This window comes from Nothobranchius furzeri, chromosome 2 (genome assembly GCF_043380555.1).
Source record: "Nothobranchius furzeri strain GRZ-AD chromosome 2, NfurGRZ-RIMD1, whole genome shotgun sequence".
Lineage (NCBI taxonomy): Eukaryota > Metazoa > Chordata > Actinopteri > Cyprinodontiformes > Nothobranchiidae > Nothobranchius > Nothobranchius furzeri.
This window is the reverse complement of record NC_091742.1, coordinates 38800803-38822346: the sequence shown is the minus strand read 5'-3', so window position 1 is coordinate 38822346 and position 21544 is coordinate 38800803. Positions and strand designations below refer to the sequence as shown.

Genomic DNA, 21544 nt, shown 5'->3' with positions numbered 1-21544 from the left:
TTCTACCGTCCTGTAATGTTTTAGCCTGATTGGACCTTGTTTTCACACAGAATGATGTGAAATTGTGCTTCGTGCAACATAATTCTGGGTGCCATTTAAAAACCATAAGTGCTAATGACTCCATTCCTTTTTGGGGTAATAAGGGCTGTTGATTGGAGTACACTAAGACAAACCTGACCTCTCTGAGACATTCAGAAGCTAAGTTATAAGCCCCCAAATGTGTTTTTGGAACCCCGCCTTCAAGGAACAAGTGATCCGGTGACCTTTATGACCTGATTTGACACCCCTAGGAATCTGCTATCATCATGAAACACAGGACTCATTTACAACTCAATAGATTCTACTTTTCTGTGACATTTCAGCCTGACTGAAGCTTTTTTCTGTGAAATGGACCCGGAATGATGTGAAATTGTGCTTTGTGCAACATAATTCTGGGTGCCATTTAAAAACCATAAGTGCTAATGACTCCATTCCTTTTTGTGTTTGTAGGGGCTGCTGATTGGAGTACACTAAAACAAACCTAACCTCTCTAGGCCATTCAGAAGGCAAGTTATAAGCCCACAAAGGTGTAACTGGACTACTTCTTTAAAGTGACACCAGGCCCGGTGACTTTTGGGACATGGTTTGACCCCCTTAGGAAAGTGCTATCATCATGAAACGTTCAGATCACTTACAACTCAATAGATTCTACCTTCCCGTAACGTTTCAGCATGATTGGACCTTGTTTTCACACAAATGGACCCAGAATGAAGTGAAATTGTGCTTCGTGCAACATAATTCTGGGTGCCATTTACAAACCATAAGTGCTAATGACTCTATTCCTTTTTGTGGTTGTAGGGGCTGTTGATTGGAGTACACTAAAACAAACCTGATCTCTCTAGAACATTCAGAAGCCAAGTTATAAGCCCACAAATGTGTAATTGGACTACTTCTTTAAAGTGACACCAGGCCCGGTGACCTTTGGGACATGGTTTGACCCCCTTAGGAAAGTGCTATCATCATGAAACGTTCAGATCACTTACAACTCAATAGATTCTACCTTCCTGTAACGTTTCAGCATGATTGGACCTTGTTTTCACACAAATGGACCCAGAATGAAGTGAAATTGTGCTTCGTGCAACATAATTCTGGGTGCCATTTACAAACCATAAGTGCTAATGACTCTATTCCTTTTTGTGGTTGTAGGGGCTGTTGATTGGAGTACACTAAAACAAACCTGATCTCTCTAGAACATTCAGAAGCCAAGTTATAAGACCACAAATGTGTAATTGGACTACTTCTTTAAAAATTGACACCAGATCCGGTGACATTTTGGGACATGGTTTGACCCCCTATAGGAATGGGCGATCATCATGAAACATTCAGATCACTTACAACTCAATAGATTCTACCTTCTTGTAACTTTTCAGCCTGATTGGACCTTGTTTTCACACAAATGGACCCAGAATGATGTGAAATTGTGCTTCGTGCAACATAATTCTGGGTGCCATTTACAAACCATGAGTGCTAATGACTCCATTTCTTTTTGTGGTTGTAGGGGCTGTTGATTGGAGTACACTAAACCAAACCTGATCTCTCTAGGACATTCAGAAGCCAAGGTATAAGCCCACAAATGTGTAACTGGACTACTTCTTTAAATTGACACCAGATCCGGTGACATTTTGGGACATGGTTTGACCCCCTTAGGAAAGTGCTATCATCATGAAATGTTCAGATCACTTACAACTCAATAGATTCTACCTTCCTGTAACGTTTCAGCCTGATTGGACCTTGTTTTCACAAAAATGAACCCAGAATGATGTGAAATTGTGCTTCGTGCAACATAATTCTGGGTGCCATTTAAAAACCATAAGTGCTAATGACTCCATTCCTTTTTGTGGTTGTAGGGGCTGTTAATTGGAGTACTCTAAAACAAACCTGACCTCTCTAGGATATTCAGAAGCCAAGTTATAAGCCCACAAATGTGTAACTGGACTACTTCTTTAAAGTAACACCAGATCCGGTGACCTTTGGGACATGGTTTGACCCCCAATAGGAATGTGCGATCATCATGAAACGTTCAGATCACTTACAACTCAATAGATTCTACCTTCTTGTAACGTTTCAGCCTGATTGGACCTTGTTTTCACACAAATGGACCCAGAATGATGTGAAATTGTGCTTCGTGCAACATAATTCTGGGTGCCATTTATAAACCATAAGTGCTAATGACTCCCTTCCTTTTTGTGGTTGTAGGGGCTGTTGATTGGAGTACACTAAAACAAACCTGATCTCTCTAGGAAATTCAGAAGCCAAGTTATAAGCCCACAAAGGTGTAACTGGACTACTTCTTTAAATTGACACCAGATCCGGTGACCTTTGGGACATGGTTTGACCCCCTTAGCAAAGAGCTATCATCATGAAACGTTCAGATCACTTACAACTCAATAGATTCTACCTTCCTGTAACATTTCAGCCTGATTGGACCTTGTTTTCACACAAATGAACCCAGAATGATGTGAAATTGTGCTTCGTGCAACATAATTCTGGGTGCCATTTAAAAACCATAAGTGCTAATGACTCCATTCCTTTTTGTGGTTGTAGGGGCTGTTGATTGGAGTACACTAAAACAAACCTGATCTCTCTAGGACATTCAGAAGCTAAGTTATAAGCCCACAAATGTGTAACTGGACTACTTCTTTAAATTGATACCAGATCCGGTGACCTTTGGGACATGATTTGACCCCCTTAGGAAAGTGCTATCATCCTGAAACGTTCAGATCACTTATAACTCACTAGATTCTACCGTCTTGTAACGTTTCAGCCTGATTGGACCTTCTTTTCACACAAATGAACCCAGAATTATGTGAAATTGTGCTTCGTGCAACATAATTCTGGGTTCCATTTAAAAACCATAAGTGCTAATGACTCCATTCCTTTTTGGGGTAATGGGGGCTGTTGACTGGAGTACTCTAAAACAAACCTGACCTCGTTAGGATATTCAGAAGCCAAGTTATAAGCCCACAAAGGTGTAACTGGACTACTTCTTTAAAGTGACACCAGATCCGGTGACCTTTGGGACATGGTTTGACCCCCTTAGGAAAGTGCTATCATCATGAAACGTTCAGATCACTTACAACTCAATAGATTCTACCTTGCTGTAACGTTTCAGCCTGATTGGACCTTGTTTTCACACAAAGGGTCCCAGAATGATGTGAAATTGTGCTTCGTGCAACATAATTCTGGGTGCCATTTACAAACCATAAGTGCTAAAGACTCCATTCCTTTTTGGGGTTGTAGGGGATGTTAATTGTAGTACTCTAAAACAAACCTGACCTCTCTAGGACATTAAGAAGAAACGTTATAAGCCCACAAAGGTGTAACTGGACTACTTCTTTAAAGTGACACCAGGCCCGGTGACCTTTGGGACATGGTTTGACCCCCTATAGGAATGTGCGATCATCATGAAACGTTCAGATCACTTACAACTCAATAGATTCTACCATCCTGTAACGTTTAAGCCTGATTGGACCTTGTTTTCACACAAATGGACCCAGAATGATGTGAAATTGTGCTTCGTGCAACATAATTCTGGGTGCCATCTAAAAACCATAAGTGCTTATGACTCCATTCCTTTTTGGGGTAATAGGGGCTGTTGATTGGAGTACCCTAAAACAAACCTGACCTCTCTAGGATATTCAGAAGCCAAGTTATAAGCCCACAAATGTGTAACTGGACTACTTCTTTAAAGTGACACCAGATCCGGTGACCTTTGGGACATGGTTTGACCCCCTTAGGAAAGTGCTATCATCATGAAACGTTCAGATCACTTACAACTCAATAGATTCTACCGTCTTGTAACGTTTCAGCCTGATTGGACCTTTTTTTCACACAAATGAACCTAGAATGATGTGAAATTGTGCTTCGTGCAACATAATTCTGGGTGCCATTTGAAAACCATAAGTGCTAATGACTCCATTCCTTTTTGTGGTTGTAGGGGCTGTTGATTGGAGTACACTAAAACAAACCTGATCTCTCTAGAACATTCAGATGCCAAGTTATAAGCCCACAAATGTGTGATTGGACTACTTCTTTAAAAAATGACACCAGATCCGGTGACCTTTGGGACATGGTTTGACCCCCTTAGGAAAGTGCTATCATCATGAAACGTTCAGATCACTTACAACTCAATAGATTCTACCTTCCTGCAACTTTTCAGCCTGATTGGACCTTGTTTTCACACAAATGGACCCAGAATGATGTGAAATTGTGCTTTGTGCAACATAATTCTGGGTTCCATTTAAAAACCATAAGTGCTAATGACTCCATTCCTTTTTGGGGTAATGGGGGCTGTTAATTGGAGTACTCTAAAATAAACCTGACCTATCTAGGATATTCAGAAGCCAAGTTATAAGCCCACAAAGGTGTAACTGGACTACTTCTTTAAAGTGACACCAGATCCGGTGACCTTTGGGGCATGGTTTGACCCCCTATAGGAATGTGCGATCATCTTGAAATGTTCAGATCACTTACAACTCAATAGATTCTACCTTCCTGTAACGTTTCAGCCTGATTGGACCTTGTTTTCACACAAATGGACCCAGAATGATGTGAAATTGTGCTTCGTGCAACATAATTCGGGGTGCCATTTACAAACCATAAGTGCTAATGACTCCATTCCTTTTTGTGGTTGTAGGGGCTGTTGATTGGAGTACACTAAAACAAACCTAACCTCTCTAGGACATTCAGAAGCCAAGTTATAAGCCCACAAAGGTGTAACTGGACTACTTCTTTAAAGTGACACCAGGCCCGGTGACCTTTGGGACATGGTTTGACCCCCTATAGGAATGTGCGATCATCATGAAACGTTCAGATCAATTACAACTCAATAGATACTACCTTCTTGTAACGTTTCAGCCTGATTGGACCTTGTTTTCACACAAATGGACCCAGAATGATGTGAAATTGTGCTTCGTGCAACATAATTCTGGGTGCCATTTACAAACCATAAGTGCTAATGACTCCATTCCTTTTTGTGGTTGTAGGGGCTGTTGATTGGAGTACACTAAAACAAACCTGATCTCTCTAGGACATTCAGAAGCCAAGTTATAAGCCCACAAATTTGTAACTGGACTACTTCTTTAAATTGACACCAGATCCGGTGACCTTTGGGACATGGTTTGACCCCCTTAGGAAAGTGCTATCATCATGAAACGTTCAGATCACTTACAACTCAATAGATTCTACCTTCCTGTAACTTTTCAGCCTGATTGGACCTTGTTTTCACACAAATGAACCCAGAATGATGTGAAATTGTGCTTCGTGCAACATAATTCTGGGTGCCATTTAAAAACCATAAGTGCTAATGACTCCATTCCTTTTAGTGGTAACGGGGGCTGTTAATTGGAGTACTCTAAAACAAACCTGACCTCTCTAGGATATTCAGAAGCCAAGTTATAAGCCCACAAAGGTGTAACTGGACTACTTCTTTAAAGTGACACCAGGCCCGGTGACCTTTGGGACATGGTTTTACCCCCTATAGGAATGTGTCAAGACGCTCCTCGGGGGGCGTCTTGCTTTGGCCTCTCTCCTGGAGGCGCTCAGTCAGACCGAGTGCCGACATGTGGCAAGAAGCTCCTCGGGGCGCGTCTTGCTTGGGCTTCTCTCCTGGAGGCCCTCAGTAAGAACCATTGTTGACATGTGGCAAGACGCTCCTCGGGGCGCGTCTTGCTTGGGCCTCTCTCCAGAAGGCCCTCAATCAGACCCAGTGTTGAGACGTGGCAAGACACTCCTCGGGGCGCGTCTTGCTTGGGCCTCTCTCCTGGAGGTGCTCAGTCAGACTGAGTAGTGACATGTGGCCTGACGCTCCTCGGGGCGCGTGTTGCTTGGGCCTCTCTCCTGGAGGCGCTCAGTCAGACCAAGTGGTGACATGTGGCAAGACACTCCTCGGGGCGCGTCTTGCTTGGGCCTCTCTCCTGGAGGCCCTCTGTCAGACCCAGTGTTGACATGTGGCAAGACACTCCTCGGGGCGCGTCTTGCTTGGGCCTCTCTCATGGAGGCCCTCTGTCAGACCCAGTGTTGACATGTGTCAAGACGCTCCTCGGGGCGCGTCTTGCTTTGGCCTCTGTCCTGGAGGCGCTCAGTCAGACCGAGTGCTGACATGTGGCAAGAAGCTCCTCGGGGCGCTTCTTGCTTGGGCTTCTCTCCTGGAGGCCCTCAGTAAGACCCATTGTTGACATGTGGCAAGACGCTCCTCGGGGCGCGTCTTGCTTGGGCCTCTCTCCTGGAGGCGCTCAGTCAGACTGAGTAGTGACATGTGGCCTGACGCTCCTCGGGGCGCGTGTTGCTTGGGCCTCTCTCCTGGATGCGCTCAGTCAGACCAAGTGGTGACATGTGGCAAGACGCTCCTCGGGGCGCGTCTTGCTTGGGCCTCTCTCCTGGAGGCGCTCAGTCAGACTGAGTAGTGACATGTGGCCTGACGCTCCTCGGGGCGCGTGTTGCTTGGGCCTCTCTCCTGGAGGCGCTCAGTCAGAACCAGAGGTGACATGTGGCAAGACGCTCCTCGGGGCGCGTCTTGCTTGGGCCTCTCTCCTGGAGGCGCTCAGTCAGACCGAGTGCTGACATGTGGCAAGACGCTCCTCGGGCCGCGTGTTGCTTGGGCTTCTCTCCTGGAGGCGCTCAGTCAGACCGAGTGCTGACATGTGGCAACACGCTCCTCGGGGCGCGTCTTGCTTGGGCTTCTCTCCTGGAGGCGCTCAGAAAGACCCAGTGTTGACATGTGACAAGACGCTCCTCGGGGCACGTCTTGCTTGGGCCTCTCTCCTGGAGGCGCTCAGTCAGAACCAGAGGTGACATGTGGCAAGACGCTCCTCGGGGCGCGTCTTGCTTGGGCCTCTCTCCTGGCGGCCCTCTGTCAGACCCAGTGTTGACATGTGGCAAGACGCTCCTCCGGGCGCATCTTGCTTGGGCCTCTCTCCTGGAGGCCCTCAGTCAGACCCATTGTTGACATGTGGCAAGACGCTCCTCGGGGCTCGTCTTGCTTGGGCCTCTCTCCTGGAGGCGCTCAGTCAGACCGAGTGCTGACATAAGGCAAGACGCTCCTTGGGGCGCGTCTTGCTGGGGCCTCTCTCCTGGAGGCGCTCAGTCAGACTGAGTAGTGACATGTGGCCTGACGCTCCTCGGGGTGCGTCTTGCTTGGGCCTCTCTCCTGGAGGCGCTCAGTCAGACCCAGTGGTGACATGTGGCAAGACGCTCCTCGGGGCGCGTCTTGCTTGGGCCTCTCTCCTGGAGGCCCTCTGTCAGACCCAGTGTTGACATGTGGCAAGACGCTCCTCCGGGCGCATCTTGCTTGGGCCTCTCTCCTGGAGGCCCTCAGTCAGACCCATTGTTGACATGTGGCAAGACGCTCCTCGGGGCTCGTCTTGCTTGGGCCTCTCTCCTGGAGGCGCTCAGTCAGACCGAGTGCTGACATAAGGCAAGACGCTCCTCGGGGCGCGTCTTGCTGGGGCCTTTCTCCTGGAGGCGCTCAGTCAGACCCAGTGCTGACATGTGGCAAGACGCTCCTCGGGGCGCGTCTTGCTTGGGCCTCTCTCCTGGAGGCGCTCAGTCAGACTGAGTAGTGACATGTGGCCTGACGCTCCTCGGGGCGTGTCTTGCTTGGGCCTCTCTCCTGGAGGCGCTCAGTCAGACCCAGTGGTGACATGTGGCTAGACACTCCTCGGGGCGCGTCTTGCTTGGGCCTCTCTCCTGGAGGCCCTCTGTCAGACCCAGTGTTGACATGTGTCAAGACGCTCCTCGGGGCGCGTCTTGCTTGGGCTTCTCTCCTGGAGGCCCTCAGTCAGACCCATTGTTGGCATGTGGCAAGACACTCCTCGGGGCGCGTCTTGGTTGGGCCTCTCTCCTGGAGGCGCTCATTCAGACCCAGTGGTGACATGTGGCAAGACGCTCCTCGGGGCGCGTATTGCTTGGGCCACTCTCCTGAATGCCCTCTGTCAGACCGAGTGTGGACATGATTCAGATGATTTCCTAAGGGGGTCAAACCATGTCCCAAAGGTCACCGGATCTGGTGTCAATTTAAAGAAGTAGTCCAGTTTCACATTTGTGGGCTTATAACTTGGCTTCTGAATGTCCTAGAGAGATCAGGTTTGTTTTAATGTACTCCAATCAAGAGCCCCTACAAACACAAAAAGGAATGGAGTCATTAGCACTTATGGTTGGTAAATGGCACCCAGAATTATGTTGCACGAAGCACAATTTCACATCATTCTGGGTTCATTTAAGTGAAAACAAGGTCCAATCAGGCTGAAACGTTACAGGAAGGTAGAATCTACTGAGTTGTAAGAGATCTGAACGTTTCATGATGATAACATTTTCCTAAGGGGGTCAAACCATGTCCCAAAGGTCACCGGATCTGGTGTGAATTTAAAGAAGTAGTCCAGTTACACATTTGTGGGCTTATAACTTGGCTTCTGAATGTCCTAGAGAGATCAGGTTTGTTTTAGCGTACTCCAATTAACAGCCCCCATTACCCCAAAAAGGAATGGAGTCATTAGCACTTATGGTTTTTAAATGGCACCCAGAAATATGTTGCACGAAGCACAATTTCACATCATCCTGGGTTCATTTGTGTGAAAACAAGGTCCAATCAGGCTGAAACATTACAGTAAGGTATAATCTATTGAGTTGTAAGTGATCTGAACGTTTCATGATGATAGCCATTTCCTAAGGGGGTCAAACCATGTCCCAAAGGTCACCGGATCTGGTGTCAATTTAAAGAAGTAGTCCAGTTACACATTTGTGGGCTTATAACTTGGCTTCTGAATGTCCTAGAGAGGTTAGGTTTGTTTTAGTGTACTCCAATCAACAGCCCCTAAAACCACACAAATGAATGGAGTCATTAGCACTTATGGTTTGTCAATGGCACCCAGAATTATGTTGCACGAAGCACAATTTCACATCATTCTGGGTTCATTTGTGTGAAAACAAGGTCCAATCAGGCTGAAACGTTACAGGAAGGTATAATCTATTGAGTTGTAAGTGATCTGAACGTTTCATGATGATAGCACTTTCCTAAGGGGGTCAAACCATGTCCCAAAGGTCACCGGATCTGGTGTGACGTTAAAGAGGTAGTCCAGTTACACATTTGTGGGCTTATAACTTGGCTTCTGAATGTCCTAGAGAGGTCAGGTTTGTTTTAGTGTACTCCAATCAACAGCCCCTACAACCACAAAAAGGAATGGAGTCATTAGCACTTATGGTTTGTAAATGGCACCCTGAATTATGTTGCACGAAGCACAATTTCACATCATTCTGGGGCCATTTGTGTGAAAACAAGGTCCAATCAGGCTGAAACGCTACAAGAAGGTAGAATCTATTGAGTTGTAAGTGATCTGAACGTTTCAAGATGATCGCTCATTCCTATAGGGGGTAATACCATGTCCCGAAGGTCACCGGGCCTGGTGTCACTTTAAAGAAGTAGTCCAGTAACACCTTTGTGGGCTTATAACTTGGCTTCTGAATGTCCTAGAGAGGTTAGGTTTGTTTTAGTGTACTCCAATCAACAGCCCCTACAACCACAAAAAGGAATGGAGTCATTAGCACTTATGGTTTGTAAATGGCACCCAGAATTATGTTGCACGAAGCACAATTTCACATCATTCTGGGTTCATTTGTGTGAAAACAAGGTCCAATCAGGCTGAAACGTTACAGGAAGGTAGAATCTATTGAGTTGTAAGGTATCTGAACGTTTCATGATGATAGCACTTTCCTAAGGGGGTCAAACCATGTCCCAAATGTCACCAGATCTGGTGTCAATTTAAAGAAGTAGTCCAGTTACACATTTGTGGGCTTATAACTTGGCTTCTGAATGTCCTAGAGAGGTTAGGTTTGTTTTAGTGTACTCCAATCAAAAGCCCCTACAACCACAAAAAGGAATGGAGTCATTAGCACTTATGTTTTGTAAATGGCACCCAGAATTATGTTGCACGAAGCACAATTTCACATCATTCTGGGTCCATTTGTGTGAAAACAAGGTCCAATCAGGCTGAAACGCTACAAGAAGGTGTTACGGACCCTGAGTTCTCCAGCACTCCGCTTCTACTCTGCACCCTTATTCCTGCACCATTTTCAGGACCATGGAGAGCGCCCAGCTCCCTGGCTTCACTCTATGCAGCTGACTCCCATCAGGAATCACCCAGCTGGAGCAGATAAAGATCAGCGCTGCTCAGAGAGGAGGAAGCGCGGGCGAGGGAGAGGAGAGAGCGAGAGAGAGAGAGAGGATTGAGGCTGACAGAGAGAGGACTGGAGAGAGGATTGGAATGAAAGATGGCTTACTTTGGAGAACTTGTGGATGGTTGCCCCTGGCTGGTTTAATTTCCACCCGCATAAGAAAACCGGTTGAGCTCCGGTTTTCTTTGCTCTTAACAGAGTTGACTGTTGCGTGGGTGAGTTGGTTCACCAGTGGACCTTTTGGTAAGGCCTCCGGGCAAGCTCCGTTGTTCCTGGTTTATTTTCAGAACCAGTGAGTTTCCGTTCCCATTGTTATTTGCTCCTTTAGTTACTTTAAGCCCTCAAGCATTTGTTCCTGCAGCCTAAATTAAACTCCTATTTTCATTAAACAGGTTTTTTTTCTCCCTTAGGGACACCTTTAGTTAATAAAAGGACTTTCTTTTTATTGTGACTTGGTGTCAGGTTGTTTCTTTTCTTTTCTCACGTTCCTGTGTTAGGCCTCCCTGAACCTAGACCAGGCTGAGGTCGTAACATATTGGGGGCTCGTCCGGGATATTATTTTGTTATTAATTTATTTGTCACGTTAACGTGATTGGTGGTGTGATTTGAGTACCCGTGTTGTTGTGCTAACGTGAGCATGTTTAATTTAAAGGAGTTTCTGGCTGCCCCTTCTCGGGACCAGGTCGAAAGCTTCAAAAGGACCGAACTGGCAGAGTTGGCTGTACACCTCGGTCTCCAAGGCATCCAGAACCTGCTGAAAAAGGACTTAAAGGATTCTGTGATGGCCGCGTTGGAAAAGGAAGGTTTGTTACAACCTCCTTTCAGTGACTCTTCTGATTTGCCCCTGAAACAGGACATGGAGGATGGACAGACTGTGAAAGCTGCTACTTCCGTTCCTGTGGGTGCTGCACCCGAGCGCCTTTCTGTCCCAGATGAACAGGACGCTCTTTCGCGGCAGACGCCGTTCACAGGAGAGAGTTTATCCACCACTTCCTCTGCTGCTAGTATGGAGAATGCACGTCTTCGTCTCAGGCTGGCCCGCATGAAGTATGAGGCTGAGGAAAAGTCCCGATTGCAGCAAATCGAACTGGAGATCCGCCGCTGTGAGATCGAGGCTGAAACAAAGTTAAAACTGAAACGTATGGAGTTGGAATACCAAGCAAGAGGAGGTGTTTCTTCTACTACAAACTATGAGCACGAGAGGTCCATGGACAAACAGAGAAACGAGTGTGACATCAGCAAGTGCCTTGTTCTGGTGCCGACTTTCCGGGAGAGCGAGGTTGACAGCTACTTCGCTACATTCGAGCGTCTGGCTGCCGCTTTAGACTGGCCCCAAGAGGTGTGGTCCACTATGCTGCAGTGTAAGTTAACCGGAAAGGCTCAAGAGGTAATTGCTTCTCTTTCTTTATCTGACAGCATGGATTATAATAAAGTGAAAGCTGCTGTTCTTGTTGCTTATGAGTTGGTTCCTGAAGCCTATCGTCAGAAGTTCCGGTCACAGAATGTAAAACTCTCCACGCAAACTTATGTTGAGTTCTCTAGAGAAAAAGCTCTGATGTTTGAGAAATGGATCCTTGCCTCAAAGGTTGAAACTCTACAGGATCTTAAAGAGCTAATTCTCCTGGAGGAATTTAAGAAGTGTTTGCCAGAGAGGTTGGCATTATATTTAAATGAAAGACAAGTCTCTTCTCTCTCCTCAGCCGCCCTACTGGCGGATGAGTTTGTGTTGACGCACCGTGTTGGTGGTGTTCATCAGGGTGAATCTGCTCGCCCGGTGTCAGTAACACCTTTTAGAAACTCTCCTTCTCCTCCTCGTCCTCAGAAACCTCGCTGTTATTATTGCCACCTGGTGGGGCATGTCGCGAGAGATTGTGTAATCCTCAAGCGGAGGAATGAAAAAAGAGGGTCTGCTGCGCAGCCCGTGGGTTTTGTCTCCAAGTCGGGAGAAAATAACAGTGGTTTTGGTCCTTTCATGTCAGAAGGACAAGTGTCTCTTACAGAAAGCTGTGAAAAGCTGACCCCTGTTAAGATTTTAAGAGACACTGGGGCTTCTCAGACGTTAATTTCACAGAAAGTGTTGCCATTTGATGACTTGAGCTCTACCGGCTCTTCCGTGTTGTTGGCTGGAGTAAATGCTGTGCCTGTTTCTCGCCCGCTTCACAGGATTTACTTAAGGAGTGGACTTTTTACTGGGTTGTGTGAAGTAGCAGTCTGCCCTTCCTTGCCTGTGGAAGGAGTAGCTCTTCTTTTAGGGAACGACTTGGCTGGAGGTGCGGTCATTCCTCCCCCAGTGGTGAAAGAGAACATCGCACCCGGAGAGTGTGAGGAGACTCCCGCAGGAGTGCTCCCCACTTGTGTGTGTACCCGATCTCAAGCTAAGAGAGCGCATGAGATTTTGGATCTCTCCAGTTTGTTTGACGATTCGCAGAGTGATGTTCTTAATCCCGCTGAAACAACTTCTTCCACTCATCTGGTCACAAATGAAGTGTCGTCCAACATGTTTCCGCTAAGTCCGGCTTCTTTGGAGGCGGAACAACGGTCTGATAAATCTCTGACCGACTGCTTTGAGCATGTGGGAAAGAAAATAAATGGAACTACTGGTTATGTTAAGAATGATGTGTTGCTGAGAAATTGGGGTAAACCAGTAGCTAAAAACATCACAGACCGTCGCAGGAAAAATTGTGTTTGTAATGTTATCATGTTGGAAAGATATCTGTCTCCTCAGACTACTGCACAACCACCCGGTGAGGCCGCGGTGTGCGCAGCCGCTGCCATCACTCCAGTTCTGGATGAGGTTACCCAAACCCATCTAGTGGCGCCAGAACTTCCTTTGTGCAGCATTTATCTGGATAACATAGTTACTCACACTTCCTCCTGGGATGACCTGTTGGCTTTGGAAAATCCTGTTACTCATCTGGAACCGACCAGCTTAACAACGAACCTCGCAACTCATTGTTTTTATAAGAAAGTTGCTGCTGTGGTAGCTACACTAACATTTTTACTGTCTCCAAAGGTCCCGTTTGTATTGGATGTTGGTGCTCAAGCATCCTGTGATGGCTGCAAACACATGAAGCCGCCACCGGAAAGGAACCGAGAATGTCATCGCTGATTGTTTATCGCGATCCTTCAGCACCCACGATCAGTTTTCAGACGGCTGAGATCCCCTGGCTAGGGTGGAGAGATTATTTCCTCTTTAGGGGATAATCTATTTGTTATTTTGTTAGTGTTGTGGCCCATGGGTTAGTGTTGGTGATTCATTTCACCTTCTCGGGAGCACTCCAGAAAGAGAACCTCTCTTTGCTGGTTATGTTTTTTTGTGTCTTTTGCACCGTGCTTAATCTGCCCGCCCAAATCCACATGAAGAGCTAGGCTTATTTTTAGTTAGTTTTTGGTTAGGCAGATGGCGGGGACTCGGTCTCTGTGTGGGCGTTTGGTGTTTCTGGTAGAAAAAAAAAAGGGGAGACACATTATGAGAAAAATGGTGTTTTTATTCTGTTTTCACTTCCACCATTTTTCTTTACTTTAGGTATGGGGGTGTTACGGACCCTGAGTTCTCCAGCACTCCGCTTCTACTCTGCACCCTTATTCCTGCACCATTTTCAGGACCATGGAGAGCGCCCAGCTCCCTGGCTTCACTCTATGCAGCTGACTCCCATCAGGAATCACCCAGCTGGAGCAGATAAAGATCAGCGCTGCTCAGAGAGGAGGAAGCGCGGGCGAGGGAGAGGAGAGAGCGAGAGAGAGAGAGAGGATTGAGGCTGACAGAGAGAGGACTGGAGAGAGGATTGGAATGAAAGATGGCTTACTTTGGAGAACTTGTGGATGGTTGCCCCTGGCTGGTTTAATTTCCACCCGCATAAGAAAACCGGTTGAGCTCCGGTTTTCTTTGCTCTTAACAGAGTTGACTGTTGCGTGGGTGAGTTGGTTCACCAGTGGACCTTTTGGTAAGGCCTCCGGGCAAGCTCCGTTGTTCCTGGTTTATTTTCAGAACCAGTGAGTTTCCGTTCCCATTGTTATTTGCTCCTTTAGTTACTTTAAGCCCTCAAGCATTTGTTCCTGCAGCCTAAATTAAACTCCTATTTTCATTAAACAGGTTTTTTTTCTCCCTTAGGGACACCTTTAGTTAATAAAAGGACTTTCTTTTTATTGTGACTTGGTGTCAGATTGTTTCTTTTCTTTTCTCACGTTCCTGTGTTAGGCCTCCCTGAACCTAGACCAGGCTGAGGTCGTAACAGAAGGTAGAATCTATTGAGTTGTAAGTGATCTGAACGTTTCAAGATGATCGCTCATTCCTATAGGAGGTAATCCCTTGTCCCGAAGGTCACCGGGCCTGGTGTCACTTTAAAGAAGTAGTCCAGTAACACCTTTGTGGGCTTATAACTTGGCTTCTGAATGTCCTAGAGAGGTTAGGTTTGTTTTAGTGTACTCCAATCAACAGCCCCTACAACCACAAAAAGGAATGGAGTCATTAGCACTTATGGTTTGTAAATGGCACCCAGAATTATGTTGCACGAAGCACAATTTCACATCATTCTGGGTTCATTTGTGTGAAAACAAGGTCCAATCAGGCTGAAACGTTACAGGAAGGTAGAATCTATTGAGTTGTAAGGTATCTGAACGTTTCATGATGATAGCACTTTCCTAAGGGGGTCAAACCATGTCCCAAATGTCACCGGATCTGGTGTCAATTTAAAGAAGTAGTCCAGTTACACATTTGTGGGCTTATAACTTGGCGTCTGAATGTCCTAGAGAGATCAGGTTTGTTTTAATGTACTCCAATCAACAGCCCCTACAACCACAAAAAGGAATGGAGTCATTAGCACTTAAGGTTTGTAAATGGCACCCAGAATTATGTTGCACGAAGCACAATTTCACATCATTCTGGGTCCTTTTGTGTGAAAACAAGGTCCAATCAGGCTGAAACGCTACAAGAAGGTAGAATCTATTGAGTTGTAAGTGATCTGAATGTTTCAAGATGATCGCACATTCCTATAGGGGGTAAAGCCATGTCCCAAAGGTCACTGGGCCTAGTGTCACTTTAAAGAAGTAGTCCAGTTACACCTTTGTGGGCTTATAACTTGGCTTCTGAATGTCCTAGAGAGGTTAGGTTTGTTTTAGTGTACTCCAATCAACAGCCCCTACAACCACAAAAAGGAATGGAGTCATTAGCACTTATGGTTTGTAAATGGCACCCAGAATTATGTTGCACGAAGCACAATTTCACATCATTCTGGGTTCATTTGTGTGAAAACAAGGTCCAATCAGGCTGAAACGTTACAGGAAGGTAGAATCTATTGAGTTGTAAGTGATCTGAACGTTTCATGATGATAGCACTTTCCTAAGGGGGACAAACCATGTCCCAAAGGTCACCGGATCTGGTGTCAATTTAAAGAAGTAGTCCAGTTACACATTTGTGGGCTTATAACTTGGCTTCTGAATGTCCTAGAGAGATCAGGTTTGTTTTAGCGTACTCCAATTAACAGCCCCCATTACCCCAAAAAGGAATGGAGTCATTAAAACTTATGGTTTTTAAATGTCACCCAGAATTATGTTGCACGATGCACAATTTCACATCATTCTGGGTTCATTTGTGTGAAAACAAGGTCCAATCAGGCTGAAACGTTACAGGAAGGTAGAATCTATTGAGTTGTAAGTGATCTGAACGTTTCATGATGATAGCACTTTCCTAAGGGGGTCAAACAATGTCCCAAAGGTCACCGGATCTGGTGTCAATTTAAAGAAGTAGTCCAGTTACACATTTGTGGGCTTATAACTTGGCTTCTGAATGTCCTAGAGAGGTCAGGTTTGTTTTAGTGTACTCCAATCAACAGCCCCTACAACCACAAAAAGGAATGGAGTCATTAGCACTTATGGTTTGTAAATGGCACCCTGAATTATGTTGCACGAAGCACAATTTCACATCATTCTGGGTCCATTTGTGTGAAAACAAGGTCCAATCAGGCTGAAACGCTACAAGAAGGTAGAATCTATTGAGTTGTAAGTGATCTGAACGTTTCAAGATGATCGCTCATTCCTATAGGGGGTAATACCATGTCCCGAAGGTCACCGGGCCTGGTGTCACTTTAAAGAAGTAGTCCAGTAACACCTTTGTGGGCTTATAACTTGGCTTCTGAATGCCCTAGAGAGGTTAGGTTTGTTTTAGTGTACTCCAATCAACAGCCCCTACAACCACAAAAAGGAATGGAGTCATTAGCACTTATGGTTTGTAAATGGCACCCAGAATTATGTTGCACGAAGCACAATTTCACATCATTCTGGGTTCATTTGTGTGAAAACAAGGTCCAATCAGGCTGAAACGTTACAGGAAGGTAGAATCTATTGAGTTGTAAGGTATCTGAACGTTTCATGATGATAGCACTTTCCTAAGGGGGTCAAACCATGTCCCAAATGTCACCAGATCTGGTGTCAATTTAAAGAAGTAGTCCAGTTACACATTTGTGGGCTTATAACTTGGCTTCTGAATGTCCTAGAGAGGTTAGGTTTGTTTTAGTGTACTCCAATCAAAAGCCCCTACAACCACAAAAAGGAATGGAGTCATTAGCACTTATGTTTTGTAAATGGCACCCAGAATTATGTTGCACGAAGCACAATTTCACATCATTCTGGGTCCATTTGTGTGAAAACAAGGTCCAATCAGGCTGAAACGCTACAAGAAGGTGTTACGGACCCTGAGTTCTCCAGCACTCCGCTTCTACTCTGCACCCTTATTCCTGCACCATTTTCAGGACCATGGAGAGCGCCCAGCTCCCTGGCTTCACTCTATGCAGCTGACTCCCATCAGGAATCACCCAGCTGGAGCAGATAAAGATCAGCGCTGCTCAGAGAGGAGGAAGCGCGGGCGAGGGAGAGGAGAGAGCGAGAGAGAGAGAGAGGATTGAGGCTGACAGAGAGAGGACTGGAGAGAGGATTGGAATGAAAGATGGCTTACTTTGGAGAACTTGTGGATGGTTGCCCCTGGCTGGTTTAATTTCCACCCGCATAAGAAAACCGGTTGAGCTCCGGTTTTCTTTGCTCTTAACAGAGTTGACTGTTGCGTGGGTGAGTTGGTTCACCAGTGGACCTTTTGGTAAGGCCTCCGGGCAAGCTCCCTTGTTCCTGTTTTATTTTCAGAACCAGTTAGTTTCCGTTCCCATTGTTATTTGCTCCTTTAGTTACTTTAAGCCCTCAAGCATTTGTTCCTGCAGCCTAAATTAAACTCCTATTTTCATTAAACAGGTTTTTTTTCTCCCTTAGGGACACCTTTAGTTAATAAAAGGACTTTCTTTTTATTGTGACTTGGTGTCAGGTTGTTTCTTTTCTTTTCTCACGTTCCTGTGTTAGGCCTCCCTGAACCTAGACCAGGCTGAGGTCGTAACATATTGGGGGCTCGTCCGGGATATTATTTTGTTATTAATTTATTTGTCACGTTAACGTGATTGGTGGTGTGATTTGAGTACCCGTGTTGTTGTGCTAACGTGAGCATGTTTAATTTAAAGGAGTTTCTGGCTGCCCCTTCTCGGGACCAGGTCGAAAGCTTCAAAAGGACCGAACTGGCAGAGTTGGCTGTACACCTCGGTCTCCAAGGCATCCAGAACCTGCTGAAAAAGGACTTAAAGGATTCTGTGATGGCCGCGTTGGAAAAGGAAGGTTTGTTACAACCTCCTTTCAGTGACTCTTCTGATTTGCCCCTGAAACAGGACATGGAGGATGGACAGACTGTGAAAGCTGCTACTTCCGTTCCTGTGGGTGCTGCACCCGAGCGCCTTTCTGTCCCAGATGAACAGGACGCTCTTTCGCGGCAGACGCCGTTCACAGGAGAGAGTTTATCCACCACTTCCTCTGCTGCTAGTATGGAGAATGCACGTCTTCGTCTCAGGCTGGCCCGCATGAAGTATGAGGCTGAGGAAAAGTCCCGATTGCAGCAAATCGAACTGGAGATCCGCCGCTGTGAGATCGAGGCTGAAACAAAGTTAAAACTGAAACGTATGGAGTTGGAATACCAAGCAAGAGGAGGTGTTTCTTCTACTACAAACTATGAGCACGAGAGGTCCATGGACAAACAGAGAAACGAGTGTGACATCAGCAAGTGCCTTGTTCTGGTGCCGACTTTCCGGGAGAGCGAGGTTGACAGCTACTTCGCTACATTCGAGCGTCTGGCTGCCGCTTTAGACTGGCCCCAAGAGGTGTGGTCCACTATGCTGCAGTGTAAGTTAACCGGAAAGGCTCAAGAGGTAATTGCTTCTCTTTCTTTATCTGACAGCATGGATTATAATAAAGTGAAAGCTGCTGTTCTTGTTGCTTATGAGTTGGTTCCTGAAGCCTATCGTCAGAAGTTCCGGTCACAGAATGTAAAACTCTCCACGCAAACTTATGTTGAGTTCTCTAGAGAAAAAGCTCTGATGTTTGAGAAATGGATCCTTGCCTCAAAGGTTGAAACTCTACAGGATCTTAAAGAGCTAATTCTCCTGGAGGAATTTAAGAAGTGTTTGCCAGAGAGGTTGGCATTATATTTAAATGAAAGACAAGTCTCTTCTCTCTCCTCAGCCGCCCTACTGGCGGATGAGTTTGTGTTGACGCACCGTGTTGGTGGTGTTCATCAGGGTGAATCTGCTCGCCCGGTGTCAGTAACACCTTTTAGAAACTCTCCTTCTCCTCCTCGTCCTCAGAAACCTCGCTGTTATTATTGCCACCTGGTGGGGCATGTCGCGAGAGATTGTGTAATCCTCAAGCGGAGGAATGAAAAAAGAGGGTCTGCTGCGCAGCCCGTGGGTTTTGTCTCCAAGTCGGGAGAAAATAACAGTGGTTTTGGTCCTTTCATGTCAGAAGGACAAGTGTCTCTTACAGAAAGCTGTGAAAAGCTGACCCCTGTTAAGATTTTAAGAGACACTGGGGCTTCTCAGACGTTAATTTCACAGAAAGTGTTGCCATTTGATGACTTGAGCTCTACCGGCTCTTCCGTGTTGTTGGCTGGAGTAAATGCTGTGCCTGTTTCTCGCCCGCTTCACAGGATTTACTTAAGGAGTGGACTTTTTACTGGGTTGTGTGAAGTAGCAGTCTGCCCTTCCTTGCCTGTGGAAGGAGTAGCTCTTCTTTTAGGGAACGACTTGGCTGGAGGTGCGGTCATTCCTCCCCCAGTGGTGAAAGAGAACATCGCACCCGGAGAGTGTGAGGAGACTCCCGCAGGAGTGCTCCCCACTTGTGTGTGTACCCGATCTCAAGCTAAGAGAGCGCATGAGATTTTGGATCTCTCCAGTTTGTTTGACGATTCGCAGAGTGATGTTCTTAATCCCGCTGAAACAACTTCTTCCACTCATCTGGTCACAAATGAAGTGTCGTCCAACATGTTTCCGCTAAGTCCGGCTTCTTTGGAGGCGGAACAACGGTCTGATAAATCTCTGACCGACTGCTTTGAGCATGTGGGAAAGAAAATAAATGGAACTACTGGTTATGTTAAGAATGATGTGTTGCTGAGAAATTGGGGTAAACCAGTAGCTAAAAACATCACAGACCGTCGCAGGAAAAATTGTGTTTGTAATGTTATCATGTTGGAAAGATATCTGTCTCCTCAGACTACTGCACAACCACCCGGTGAGGCCGCGGTGTGCGCAGCCGCTGCCATCACTCCAGTTCTGGATGAGGTTACCCAAACCCATCTAGTGGCGCCAGAACTTCCTTTGTGCAGCATTTATCTGGATAACATAGTTACTCACACTTCCTCCTGGGATGACCTGTTGGCTTTGGAAAATCCTGTTACTCATCTGGAACCGACCAGCTTAACAACGAACCTCGCAACTCATTGTTTTTATAAGAAAGTTGCTGCTGTGGTAGCTACACTAACATTTTTACTGTCTCCAAAGGTCCCGTTTGTATTGGATGTTGGTGCTCAAGCATCCTGTGATGGCTGCAAACACATGAAGCCGCCACCGGAAAGGAACCGAGAATGTCATCGCTGATTGTTTATCGCGATCCTTCAGCACCCACGATCAGTTTTCAGACGGCTGAGATCCCCTGGCTAGGGTGGAGAGATTATTTCCTCTTTAGGGGATAATCTATTTGTTATTTTGTTAGTGTTGTGGCCCATGGGTTAGTGTTGGTGATTCATTTCACCTTCTCGGGAGCACTCCAGAAAGAGAACCTCTCTTTGCTGGTTATGTTTTTTTGTGTCTTTTGCACCGTGCTTAATCTGCCCGCCCAAATCCACATGAAGAGCTAGGCTTATTTTTAGTTAGTTTTTGGTTAGGCAGATGGCGGGGACTCGGTCTCTGTGTGGGCGTTTGGTGTTTCTGGTAGAAAAAAAAAAGGGGAGACACATTATGAGAAAAATGGTGTTTTTATTCTGTTTTCACTTCCACCATTTTTCTTTACTTTAGGTATGGGGGTGTTACGGACCCTGAGTTCTCCAGCACTCCGCTTCTACTCTGCACCCTTATTCCTGCACCATTTTCAGGACCATGGAGAGCGCCCAGCTCCCTGGCTTCACTCTATGCAGCTGACTCCCATCAGGAATCACCCAGCTGGAGCAGATAAAGATCAGCGCTGCTCAGAGAGGAGGAAGCGCGGGCGAGGGAGAGGAGAGAGCGAGAGAGAGAGAGAGGATTGAGGCTGACAGAGAGAGGACTGGAGAGAGGATTGGAATGAAAGATGGCTTACTTTGGAGAACTTGTGGATGGTTGCCCCTGGCTGGTTTAATTTCCACCCGCATAAGAAAACCGGTTGAGCTCCGGTTTTCTTTGCTCTTAACAGAGTTGACTGTTGCGTGGGTGAGTTGGTTCACCAGTGGACCTTTTGGTAAGGCCTCCGGGCAAGCTCCGTTGTTCCTGGTTTATTTTCAGAACCAGTGAGTTTCCGTTCCCATTGTTATTTGCTCCTTTAGTTACTTTAAGCCCTCAAGCATTTGTTCCTGCAGCCTAAATTAAACTCCTATTTTCATTAAACAGGTTTTTTTTCTCCCTTAGGGACACCTTTAGTTAATAAAAGGACTTTCTTTTTATTGTGACTTGGTGTCAGATTGTTTCTTTTCTTTTCTCACGTTCCTGTGTTAGGCCTCCCTGAACCTAGACCAGGCTGAGGTCGTAACAGAAGGTAGAATCTATTGAGTTGTAAGTGATCTGAACGTTTCAAGATGATCGCTCATTCCTATAGGAGGTAATCCCTTGTCCCGAAGGTCACCGGGCCTGGTGTCACTTTAAAGAAGTAGTCCAGTAACACCTTTGTGGGCTTATAACTTGGCTTCTGAATGTCCTAGAGAGGTTAGGTTTGTTTTAGTGTACTCCAATCAACAGCCCCTACAACCACAAAAAGGAATGGAGTCATTAGCACTTATGGTTTGTAAATGGCA

At 46.2% G+C, this 21544-nt stretch overlaps 2 protein-coding genes across 2 annotated transcripts; both read left to right on the top strand.

Annotated features, from left to right (window-relative positions):
• The first annotated feature begins 10020 nt into the window (after nt 1-10020).
• On the top strand, nt 10021-17105 carry LOC139061973 (uncharacterized). Its single transcript, XM_070541970.1, has 4 exons — nt 10021-10421; nt 10859-13304; nt 13733-13922; nt 17009-17105. Exons 1-4 carry the CDS (start codon nt 10296-10298, stop codon nt 17103-17105), a joined length of 2859 nt encoding a protein of 952 aa, XP_070398071.1. The 5' UTR covers nt 10021-10295.
• LOC139061971 (uncharacterized) lies at nt 16867-20806 on the top strand. Its single transcript, XM_070541967.1, has 3 exons — nt 16867-17265; nt 17703-20148; nt 20577-20806. The coding sequence occupies exons 1-3, from the start codon at nt 17140-17142 to the stop codon at nt 20804-20806; spliced, it is 2802 nt and encodes a 933-aa protein (XP_070398068.1). The 5' UTR covers nt 16867-17139.
• Nucleotides 20807-21544: the final 738 nt, after the last annotated feature.

Coding starts and splice junctions, on each gene's coding strand:
- LOC139061973 (XM_070541970.1), top strand. CDS start 10,296: ATGAAAGATGGCTTACTTTGGAGAACTTGTGGATGGTTGCCCCTGGCT. Junction 10,422..10,858: donor CAGAGTTGACTGTTGCGTGG/GTGAGTTGGTTC, acceptor TTTAATTTAAAG/GAGTTTCTGGCTGCCCCTTC. Junction 13,305..13,732: donor ACCGGAAAGGAACCGAGAAT/GTCATCGCTGAT, acceptor TCTTTACTTTAG/GTATGGGGGTGTTACGGACC.
- LOC139061971 (XM_070541967.1), top strand. CDS start 17,140: ATGAAAGATGGCTTACTTTGGAGAACTTGTGGATGGTTGCCCCTGGCT. Junction 17,266..17,702: donor CAGAGTTGACTGTTGCGTGG/GTGAGTTGGTTC, acceptor TTTAATTTAAAG/GAGTTTCTGGCTGCCCCTTC. Junction 20,149..20,576: donor ACCGGAAAGGAACCGAGAAT/GTCATCGCTGAT, acceptor TCTTTACTTTAG/GTATGGGGGTGTTACGGACC.